We start from the raw sequence: 12,049 nt of genomic DNA on the forward strand, positions 1-12,049 counted from the left end.
AACCAAGATAACATTTAGCATTAGTTACACAACTACCAATCATTGCAAACATTATAAATATTTAGTGGTTAGAGTTTATTGCATATATGTTTTCAGCAAAATTGTAGTGTCCCTATTTTCAGTTAGAAAAATCTTGCCACCTTACGCGAAAATCTTTGTCAAGGAAGGAAACAAGCATCAGAGTATGGATTTTATTTTCGTCCACATTGTATTGTATTAGTCCTGCCAGTAACTTACTCTGTAGTGGTTACAAGAAAAAAAAATACCATCAATTTGAGCACAAGCTTTAATAACCGTCAAGACAATAGACAATTATTGCAGCTTAGTTGCAGTCTTCCGTGTCAATGAAGAATGTCTGTGCATCACACTACCCCCTAGTGGCCAAGGCATGAACACTAAAAAAGAGCAACACAATGCCTATCGAATTCTCACAATGCACGAACACTTTTATTCTTAAATTCTTTTGAAGTGATTGATTGACTTGAGACACGAGTGGATTCAGCAACGAACGGTGTCAGTGAATGATTAAAACTGTGTAGTGGAAAGAACTGTGGCTATAGCTCTGCCACGGTAACTTATAGCCCTGTTGCGTGAGCAGTCATGTGAACGATCCCATGCCTCATGCGGATTGACGCCGCCTCGTCCAGGGGGCAAGCCGCACAACTTGCGTCAACCTAATTGTCTTTCTCTGCTCGTACTGTCCTCAAATGACTTTCTCCGTCTGTCTCAGCGACCCCCCCCCTGCACCTCACCCCTCCCCATCCTTCCCACCCCCTCCATCTCGACTCTCTCTCCAGCTCTGCCCACTTTCTGACTCCGTCTGTAACTGTAGCCTGTTTTTTTTTTCCCCTCTCCCTCCCACTCCCTGCGACGTATAGATACTGCATTGATCCGACACACACACACACACAAGCGAGCCTCCCACTCCTTTCATCATTGATTCACACTGCTCTCTCTCCCTCTCTCTCACTCTATCACACATTTTTGCCGCCTCTCTTTCTCCACTGGCACTTGTTGAATCTGAGCCTGGGGAGGAGGACGGTGAGATGGGAGAGCGGCGGAGAGATCATGACGGGCAGGCAAGGGGGAATCTTTACAGCGCAGAACGGAATACCCACATTGAAGACGAATAAGGGACAGAAAAGTCAGTCATGGCACAGAGCAAAAGAGAATGCTGTCTTTTTGAGGGGGATTTAGTGAGGATGACACTTTAAGAGTGCGCGTCAAACTCTGCTTTCGGGACCTCGCCGCCGCCAAGCAGCCAGCCAACCCGCCGCTTTGTCTGCACGTCGACTACAAAGACTGTCTGAGCACGTTTCTCTGCGTTAGCGCATGACACTGTTATGTGCTGCTTTCTCCAGGTGAGTAGGCGCTTACGTGCCAGAATACACACTCATTTCCCTATGCAGCCTGCACTGTGAGAAGAGGGTGTGTGCATGTGTGTGTTTAGGCGTGCATACTTTTATGTAAGTAAGGCAGAGTGCATGTGAGTGTGTGCATGAAGTGGGAAAAAGAGGGAGTACGTGAGAGAGGCGGTGACTTTTTTTTCAGTTTGTATTCCTGGAAACTGCTCTGCAGCATTGCTCAATAATGAAACTGGTACATATATGCATGTCTGTCTGCGTGTGTGTGTGTGTGTGTGTGTGTGTGTGTGTGTGTGTGTGTCGGGGGGGTTCAAAGTTCATGTGGGGAAAAACTGTTGAGAATGTACCAGACAAGGAGGCATGAATTAATTATGAAAGTAGATACACAGAGGAACAACACCCTGTACTTTACATTGTAGAATTCCGCTTCAATATTTTGAGAAAGAAATGTTAATTCAAAATCTCAACAACAAAAAAATACCTAAGCACAGTGGTTCTGAACCCCTTTTTTCCCCTATGATATACCCCATGTGAAATAATATTTACTACCATTAGTGCAAAGAGGTTTTGGATGGAAAAAAAAGACAAAGTAGAATGTTGTGCCACACATGTTTGATTTAATAAACTTTTGCACAGCATTCAGAGTGCAATCTCTTATCTTATTTTTCACAGGCTTGAGTAGATCGTGTAACATCTATTTAATGGCAGAAAACAAATGACAATGCACATCCGTATAAAACGTAACAAAATCAAACCCTTCACCATTTTGCAAAATTCACAAAAACACAAGCAGTAGCATGTTTCTTGTTCAATATAATTTGCTCTTAATTTGAAAAGAACAATGTGCTGTTTCTGCCATGGCATTAAAAAAAACATTCAAGTAAATCTGTCAATACCTGCAAAACTCTTTTAAAATGTCACATACCTCATGAAGTGCACTCACGGGTATACACAAACCCAATGCAAGAAAATCTGCCTCAGCCTATTTTGCAAGATGGAATTTCCATTACTCAATGGAAATGTGTCAATTTTTGAAAAAATGTACATTAAATCGAGTAAAGCTTTCAAGTTGAAACTGAATATTTTGCATCAGACAATGTCTGGTGAAACATTATTGTGGCAATAAAGTTCTTTTTTTTTTAAATTTACCCTATGTCACGCAAGAGGTCACAGTTCAAAGTGAGTGTTGTATGGAGCAACAAAGATCTTATGAAATGCAATAAATACAGTGGTCTGATATGTGGTCATCTTTTAAAAATATCTACAAAACTGGAGTTCATTAAGAGGTCATGCATGATGATAAGGATCTTAGCATCTCAAAAGATGTGATAAATGACTTGTTAACATGGTAGTTTTTGGAAAATTAAGCCACAATTTACGCAAGTCTTCCCAGTTCAAATCATGTTCATACAAGACAATGAAGCCCTTAGCGTTTCTCGCAAGACATGATAGAGCGGAAATGTCAGTTTTAGGAAAAACTTGCCTCAAGTTGCTTAAAACCACCACATTCAAACTGGAGTTATACGTGTCAATGAAGTTCCTATAAATACAGTGAAAAGCTGGTCAACTCATGGAAAAATTTAACTTGAAGTCACACCAATTTTCTCGGTTAAAACCATGGTCTTGCATTACAACGAAGACCTTAGTACAGCTTACAAGACACAATAAATAAACTATAGAAAGTTGGTCAAATTGAGGAAATATTTGCCTCAAGTTACGCAAACCTACTGAATGCAATTTCAATCCGCAGTAATATGTGACAATATAGACCTGAGCATGTCTCACAGGACAAAATAAAAGATTGATTTTTGGAAGAAGAAAAAAAGCCTTGAGTCACCTAAGTTTAATTAGTGATCATGCATGACAACCAAGTTATGACTGTCACATGTTGCATTATGTTTAAATACGTACTAAAAAAATGTTCCTGGACTAGTCTGTTTGCCTCAATGTGCAGTAATAGGCCTTATGACCTAGTGGGCCTTCAAGCCCGATGCACCTTATAACCCAGTACGCCCTAAAGGAAATTTCCCAAAATAGAGCTCATCATTGAGACTGCGCCATATAAACATATTTAAAAAATAAAAACAAAGCTGTGCATCAGATTGTACATCTGGTAAATGAACAACAAAATGGAAGAAAAATAGCAGGCAATAAAAAAAATAAATAAAAAATGGGTCGGTCTTTCCCCCGAGCTTAAAGTTCAACAGATGTGGTTTAAAACATCAATTATACCACAAACTACAATCTCAGAACAGTTTATAATTTCAAACATGTTTTACAAATTCAATAGCTTAGAGACTATTTGTTTTGGGGAAAAAATGTATTGGAAGTGCACGAGAGAAAATTCATAACCATTTACACATACAGTACAACCTAGGCTATTTAAACTTAGCTTCTGACTGAGACTGAAATATTTTAGTCTCTGTGGAGAAGTTTCACTTATACATACATCCTGCAGCGTTTGGGTATTTTTGATACTCTGATATTCTACAGCTAATTCAAATGGGATATTGTTTTGATACTCTGATATTCCCCAACTAATTCAAATGGAATATCCAGGTTTTTTTTTTTTTTTTGCTCAGTGAAAAACAAATATGAACACAAAAGACCAAAAAACACACTTCTACTTAATTAGATGTGACCAGCTTGTATACATTTTTGATGATAAACATTTCGCCCTTCATATATTTTGGTCTATGAGAGGAATTTGCCGGCTGAAAAATATGGTTGATAGGAACGGCAACTTTTGGGCTGTGTGCATCAACGTGTACACAGTGTAACACTTTCCAAGTGCTTACAGTAATTTCTAATAATTGGACTAGTGCTAAGTTCGTCTACTAGAGAAGTGATTAAATAAAAACCAAATAAATGATCACGGACCAGGGAAAACAAGTTTAACAGCCGGCTTATTTTAGTTGAAAAGAAAACACACAATTAACATACAGCAACATACACACAGATAAACATAGAATTCAACATGAGAGTGAGAAAATACAATACTATTTCCCTCTTCTGTTGATTTTGGTTATCTACCTTGTCTATTTTAACTTATTTAGTTTAAATTGACTTCTTTCTCAACCCGGGTTGTTATATTATTAATTCGAATTTTATGTCTTTAATCTGTTTTGAGTACACTCTAATTTCAACCATTTAGTATTATTGTTGGTTTACAAAAGAATAATACTTCACAGCATTTCCATGGGAATACAAGTGACAACGTTCAAGTCCAACAATTCGCGAATGCGTAACGTCAAATGTTCGTTGTCTGAGGTTCCAAAGATTAAATCCCGATTTATAGTTCTTCTGGACGTCCTGAATGTTCGATCCTTATAACTGTAATCCACAGTGGTGAAGGGAAAAATGGATCAATCCTACCAGGTTCGTGGCAATGTTCAGTTGTGTCCAAGTTCTGTTGCTCCCGCACGAGGCACGATCCGCGGAGCTCAAGGGTAGCTCGCCATCTTGAATCGCACAACTTGGAAGTCCACCGCCAAGACTATATCGTTCAGTGGGTTTGAACCGATTTAAAGACGTGGAAGACAAGTTGTGAACCGGACAAAAATCCTTTGTCGTGGCAAAAAGAATTAACAAAAGAGTTCCATTGACTTTTTTTCTCAAAAACTTCTCGCTGTGATATAAATACAACCGCGACTTCTCCAACAGCCAGAACGGAAAAAAAAAAGTCAAGTGCGCAATCATGGTCACGTGCCCATCCTGCTACGCGACGTTCAAAATAAAAATTAAGGGTCATTTAATCATTTAAATTGACCATAAAAATAATAATACCAAATTATATTTGGAATGTTTTAATCTTTTAACACGCTTTTCAGTCATGCTAATCTATTTTGTGTTTACCAGGAAGTAATTTATGACTATTTTATTAATAGACTTTTACTTTGGAAGGTCCGTCTTAACCAGGGTTACAACAGCTATTTATGTCTATCACGCCAGCCTATATGGAGCACTTGAAGGCTGCTTGCTAGCGGATAATCTATGCTAGATGCAGCTATTATAGAGCCAAGCTCCCTACTTGTGGCAACAGGCGCCGTACATCAATGTCAGCGTAATTCATTTATTAGATCCCAGAATTGGTGATAAGAACCTGAATTACAGAACATTTTTGTTTTTGCAACAGGACACCGGTGCGACAGTTGCAGTAGAAAGACAAGTCAAGTTGTTAGGACGCAACAGGATGCTGGGAACAATTTCAAAATAAAAGCACACCAGGGCTTATCCATATTTTAGTTGGTAAACTAAAGGTTATTTTGACGTTGACCTCACTGTTTCCGGCATGTTTTACTGTCATGCAGACCATCCGTTGCTGCGATTGGCTTGACCCTTTTTTCTGACGTGTTTAGTAATAAGCGGGTATTCAGAGCAAGAAAAAAACCCTTGAGCATATTTTGAATTGAGGTGCTTGAGTTTCTCAAAATTTGTTTCACCCCTCCTGTCTTGTTTAGACCTTTGGTGGCATTACATGGTGTTTCAGAAAGAATTTAAAAAACACGAATAGCTGAGTTTTCAATTGAAAAAACAGTAAACTGCAAATTAGTGGGAGATTCTTGGAACTTTGATGTAACCGGTTTGCTTTTTTTCATATTGTAAAAGTGTGAACCTGTCTAAAGCAAAATTTCTCATACATGTATGTTGGTGATGTTGTGCACTCAAGCCATGAAGGGCATTGCATGGAATGAGGCCACACTGTCCCAGAGTTGGCAAGTCTTGTACACTAACGCATTTGACATTGGCCTCATATACACACAGCTCAGCTCTATGTTTATATTTAGTGGGCTGACTTCAGCCCTCCTTTTGTCATTTACGGCCTCACCTCATTCAACCATACACGTTTGCAACGATGATGCTTTTCACAGCACTCGTCTCCATGTATATATTGATTTAATTTCTTGAATACTTGTGAGGGGGTGAGCCGGGGTCGATGCCAGCTGTCTTTGGGCAATAGACTATTGTGTCGGCAGTCAACTGAAATTCTCATTATGTTTATTCTGTTTTACAGATTCCTCCCTTTCCTGGCAGTTTCTGCGATCCATAGCAGAAGTCTCCTATTCCAAATATGTCGCAGCTGCTCCATGTGGAGATCCCAAACTTCGGCGCCACGGTGCTGGGCTCCCTGAACGAGCAGCGCTTGTTGGGGCACTACTGCGATGTCTCTATCCTGGTCAAAGGTGCATTTAGTGGTAAAAACTTGAAAGTATGGATCGATAAGCTAATTTTCTGAATCGACAGAATACATAATTGTAGTTTGCTCAAGGATTTTCATATGATCGAAAGAATTCTTATTCTACCTTTATGACCTTTTTATGTTGTTTTTTTAACATGCAAAACATTATTCTCATAAAGTTTACAATTTTTTCACATGCTTTATCTTTACCGATGAAAAAATATGTCTTGTTTAGGTACTTTACAAATAAAATGCAACTCTTTTTTTTCTTTTGGGATGAATTTGAAGTCTTACCAGCGAACTATGATTCTTTTGCCCCCAATCCATCCGTTTTCTAAGCCGCTTATCCTCACTAGGGTCACAGGCGTGCTGTAGCCTAACCCAGCTGAGCTGGAGTCAGGGTAAACCCTGAACTTACCCTGAACTGGTTGCCAGCCAATCGCAGGGTACACAGAGACAAACAATGACTTACACTCACAAACATGCCTAAGGGCAATTTGGAGTGTCCAGTATACCTAACCTGCATGTTTTTGGCAAAGTAGGCGTAAAACTGAGTACTTGGAAATCCCACTTGGGCACGGGGAGAACATGCTGACTCCACAATGGGCCGGTCGTGCTAACCTTTTTTTTTTTTTTTTTTTTATCAAATACTTTTCTTGCCCCCCCCCCCCCCCCCCACATGGTTTCCCTCATTCACTGCCAACCCAGTTAAAATAGATTTTTGTATTTAGTGTATACAGCTGTCAATCGCAGTGGATGTTAACTGTCATAGGCTGTGCATGAGTTAATCAGCAGTTGAATTTTGCACAGTTGACAGTTCTTTGCGTCCCACAGGTCAACTGTATTTCCATTACGGCGATTTTATTCTCACAACGTTGAGATTTTATCACTCATTCAATTAAAATTCTCTGATTTTCCAACTTAAAAACAATCACATTACCACTTTTTACAAACAAAACGCATCTTTATTAACGGAACCCTCATAATTGAATGTTGTTTGTTTTAATCCCATCTTCGTCATAAATTTCAATGAAGTCAGCTCGCCTGATGAGCTCGTCTTATGTATTGCTTCTTGATTCCAGGTCAGGCTTTCAAAGCCCACAGGGCGGTACTGGCCGCCAGCAGTCTTTACTTCCGCGACCTCTTCAGCACATCTACCAAGACCCAGTTCGAGCTGCCCTCCTCAGTCACGCCTGCATGCTTCGAGCAGATCCTCTCCTTTTGCTATACGGGTAAGCTGACCATGGCGGCGAGTGAGCAGCTGGTGGTCATGTACACGGCGGGCTACCTGCAGATTCAGCACATCGTGGAGCGCGGCATGGACCTGATGTTCAAGGCCAACTCGCCGCACTGCGATTCACAGACAGCCGGCACCTTGGAGGAGACGGGCTCGGAGCCCCAGAGTCCGTGCAACAATGGCAACGGCCTGGCAGTGGCCGCTCTCTTGGCGAACCCTGGCTGGTCCCCTTCCCTCCTCATGCCGCCGCGCAAGATTAAACTAGAAGGCGGCGAGCCCACACCAGTCACTGTTGCAACCACACAAGGGAAAATCTCCTCCTCTGAGTTGGGCAGCCGGTTGGCAAGAGCCAGTTCGCTCTTCTACACCACGGCCGGAGGGACTACCATCCCCGGCGTGCCCCCATACCACCTTCTGGGTGCCGCGGGAGCTGGGGCTGGGGGCGGGGCAACAGGCGAGCGTTCAAGTCCCGGTGAATCAAGCTTGCCCACCACTGACAGTCCCACGTCGTATCAGAACGAGGATGAGGAGTTTGAGGAAGAGCCCTATGACGGAATGGCGGAGGACAACTTCAGTCACCTCTATGCACGTCCAGGCAACCCCTACGGCAGTGAGTTTTGTTGCTCTTCCAAGTGAACATCTTTTTTGGGGGTGGGTTATATAGTAGCCTCTGCATAAATATGTTTTGAATGAATGAATATGTACTTGAATGTTGGGATAACAAGAAAACACAACAAGCACACACACAAAGTACATTAGACTTTCTGTTAATGGTCCTAATACTATGACTTTTACCCTGTTAGTTTCTGCATTCCCACAACTGACTTTGCTTTAGAATGTCAGGATGAGGATTTCATATGATCTGTTAAAATTGTCAATGCTTTGTTGTTGGCTTAAAGAACTAGGTTTTAATTAGGCACTGTAAAGGTTTTCCGGGACATTCACTCAAGACATTCAAACCAAAGCTTGAGGCATCGCAGGTGTATTTCCTCTATCCACCGCTAGGGCCACCGGAAGTGATGTTAACAATAGCTAGGAAGCATGCTACACCATCGACATACTGCACAATTTCCCATGAGCTATGCGGAAGCCTCAATGGCGAGCAACATTTTTTAATTCGATGAGGGAGAAATTTTGATGTACATGAGCCAATAGAATCCTTAAAACACACAATGCGAATCAGCTATGAAATCCCTATCTACATGGCCTCTGACACATCACAGCTGTCTACATACTATCCAATCCTTTTGCAATCACTTGTGAAAGGGTTCTAGCAGTTTCAAGAAAACCTCAAGTCTTCGCTTCCTGACCTTTAAGGCTCTTTTAATGAGCCATTTTCCATTGCCACTTTCAGCTTCCTTAAAGGGACTACAATTGGCTGAACATTAGCACTTAGTTTATAGTTCTTTAACTGTTGAGTCTTGAGACTGCAAACATCTGTTGCAAGTATATCAGCGCTATTAGCACATCTGTTCAAATTATATTACCTCTTTTAGCAACCTGGCAGTCACTTTTCACAGCCTTGAAGTTTTTACTGTTTGATAACCACTGTTATCAGTCTTTAATCCACTATTTGCTAGCTTAAAGCCACCTTTAGCTCTGTTTTTTTTTACCCTGTCAGCTGTCACATTACCACATAGCATTTAAACTTCGCTTAACTATTGTTCATAATGTTGAAGCTTGCGACTGTCCTGTTAGTATGATTTATTACATCTTTTAGGCCACTTTTTGCCCAAAGTCTGCAGCTGTTTGGTATGAACTGTTAACACTGTTTAACTCCTAGTTAGCCTCACAGTATGTCCTGGAGACTCAGCGAGTGTGTCATCCATCACTGGCTGATAAGACACATTCATTGATATACAGTCTGTGTGGGCTTTGGCTAAGTGGAGTATTTCTTCTCCTGTTGACTTGGGCTCCTGCCCGACGAAGGAAATTCATTTGATGTCTAGCCAAATTTTAAAGTAAAACTCAGCATGACTTGCAGAAAGACTGGAGGTCAACGTGACCGCAAATGTCAGATGCTTGGGGAATGCAGTTGCAGTATTTGCTGCTCATCCAGACATGTATTTACTGTTCTATTAAACTTTCAGAAATCATGTGTGCTGCATGCCATTGAAAAGTAGCAGTATTGCCTTCAAATTAAACTCACCTGTTAAAAATTTCTCAGTGCCAGACAAGCCTGAGATGGCCGGCGTGCCGCTGGCCTTGGAGAACCGCAACTGTGTGCTGATCCGTCGGGACTTGGTGGCACTACCCGCCAGTCTCATCAGCCAGATTGGCTACCGCTGTCACCCTAAGCTCTATACAGAGGGAGACCCCGGGGAGAAGCTGGAACTGGTTGCTGGTAAGCACTGTGGCACACACCTGCATGCTAACAGTAACAACATGGTACTGTCCGTGATGACCATATGTTAGTCAGTTGATGGCTATTGCAAGCTTTTGTGGACGGTCTGGAGCTTTGCTCAATGCTCTTGTTAGACTAAAAAGTGTGGACATGTGACAGAATATCAAAATTAACGTAATTTGTTGCTACAAGTGTATCAATACCAGGTCTGGCTAAGAGGTGAGTCTTATGAAGCCAGCTAGCAGCCTTGTGCGATAAGCTAACGGAAAAATGTCTATGCCTTTAAGAGTAAAAATGTTGGTGATATAAGTGTCTGACCCACATTCGCTTTGGACGCCTTCATAGCTAATATTTATAATAAAATAAAATGCTTTTGGCTGTTTGTTCCGCCACAATTAAAAGGCTCATGTAAGCATGACCATGGTAAATTTTCAATGAAACTAGTCCAAAAACAGAGTTAATTTTGACTGACATTGTTTTCTTTTGCAACAAATCTCCAAGTAATTTGAGAAAAGCGGTGGATTAACCTTTGGGGTTTTTTTTTGTCAATTAAATGGGACAAGCATAGAAAATTATTGGCAAGAGTTGAAGTTTCTGTTAGCACAATACATCTTCATGCAGTTTCACAGACAGATGGACTCAAATGCACATTTAGCAACATTCAAACATTTAACATGACTTTAACTTGATTTATGTTTTACAAAAATCTTTTAAAAGTGAACGCATTTTTACCAGAGACATTTTCTTCCTGCTTTGCTGACAGATGAACGCTATTGTGTTTGATACCAAAGTGTGAATATTATAAAAGGCGCGTGAGGAAACTGTTAGTCAAAAATGTTTCTAGTTTAAATAGGGATTGACACATTTTTATTTCAGGCACATTGATGCTCTTTTAATTTTCTTTTTAGACTACTTGTAACCTGTACATACAAACCCTGTAACAAGTAAATATTTGTTGAAAGCTGAATTATATCACTTTTTTTCTTTTTCTTTTTTTCGTCACAGCAAACAATTTGGTGGGCCTTTTTTGTGAATGTTTTTTGTGTACAGCAGTCATGCCCTTGCTTTGCTTTTACCAAAAATATTTGTGGCACGGAGGCACAAATGTAAACATGTTCTCAAGAAATTTGAATTGTATTGCATCTGACAGAATGTAAATGCAAACAATGAGTGAAATGCACATAAGTCAGAAGTACTTCACAAAGTGGTCATTAGAGAAAAAGAACGCTTGATGAACTTACATGTCGAGCATATTTTGACATTTTTCTTCCTCGCTACCCAGGTACACAGGTGTTCATGACTCGAGGTCAGCTGATGAACTGTCATCTTTGTGCCGGAATCAAACACAAAGTCTTGCTGCGTCGTCTGCTGGCGACGTTTTTTGATCGGTAAGACTGCTTTGTGATCATTTCTTTTGTGTCTTGTAAAAGTCACACACAAAAGAAAAAAAAAAAAAAACTTTCACACTCCATCTGTGTTCACATTGTGCAATGCTTGGACTGTCACTGTGGGTTTGACTCCGCCCCCTGGTGGCGACTGTGGTGTATTGCAGAAACACTCTAGCTAACAGCTGTGGAACTGGTATCCGCTCCTCTACCAGTGACCCGAGCAGAAAACCCCTGGACAGCAGGGTCCTCAATGCTGTCAAACGTGAGTTTCTTTTAATTACGAAAATACCGCACACACACTAATTAGTTGTTTTTTTTTTCTGTTATCCTGGTACCTAATGGTACCTAACCCTATGCTCATTAATAACTACAGTTACTTTCATTACTGCCATTATGCCTACCACCAAAAGTCTCTGAGATGATCACAACTTTATTATATATTATAAATATATATAATTATGAATAAATATAAATCTGGCATTTATTTCAGGATTTGATTCATTCAAAAATAAATCTTGTGCAAAATGTTCAAACAAT

The 12,049-nt window shown here is 40.6% G+C and overlaps 1 protein-coding gene across 3 annotated transcripts in view; it reads left to right on the plus strand.

The window, feature by feature from the left end:
- nacc2 (NACC family member 2) overlaps window positions 1–12,049 on the plus strand; it is a 38,061-nt gene that overhangs the window by 23,593 nt on the left and 2,419 nt on the right. The window contains exons 1-6 of one of the 3 annotated variants that reach the window (XM_088435196.1): window positions 1,030–1,361; window positions 6,379–6,547; window positions 7,626–8,390; window positions 9,948–10,124; window positions 11,407–11,512; window positions 11,677–11,774. In XM_088435196.1, coding sequence (XP_088291322.1) covers window positions 6,436–6,547; window positions 7,626–8,390; window positions 9,948–10,124; window positions 11,407–11,512; window positions 11,677–11,774 — 1,258 coding nt within the window. In that variant the 5' untranslated portion in view covers window positions 1,030–1,361; window positions 6,379–6,435. Of the gene's footprint in view, window positions 1–1,029; window positions 1,362–6,378; window positions 6,548–7,625; window positions 8,391–9,947; window positions 10,125–11,406; window positions 11,513–11,676; window positions 11,775–12,049 lie in introns of those variants that run through there. The other 2 variants (XM_088435197.1, XM_088435195.1) reach the window with 2 other exon arrangements.

This window comes from Hippichthys cyanospilos, chromosome 15 (assembly GCF_059441005.1).
Source record: "Hippichthys cyanospilos isolate Australia breed blue-spotted pipefish chromosome 15, RoL_Hcya_1.0, whole genome shotgun sequence".
In the NCBI taxonomy this organism is placed as follows: Eukaryota; Metazoa; Chordata; class Actinopteri; order Syngnathiformes; family Syngnathidae; genus Hippichthys; species Hippichthys cyanospilos.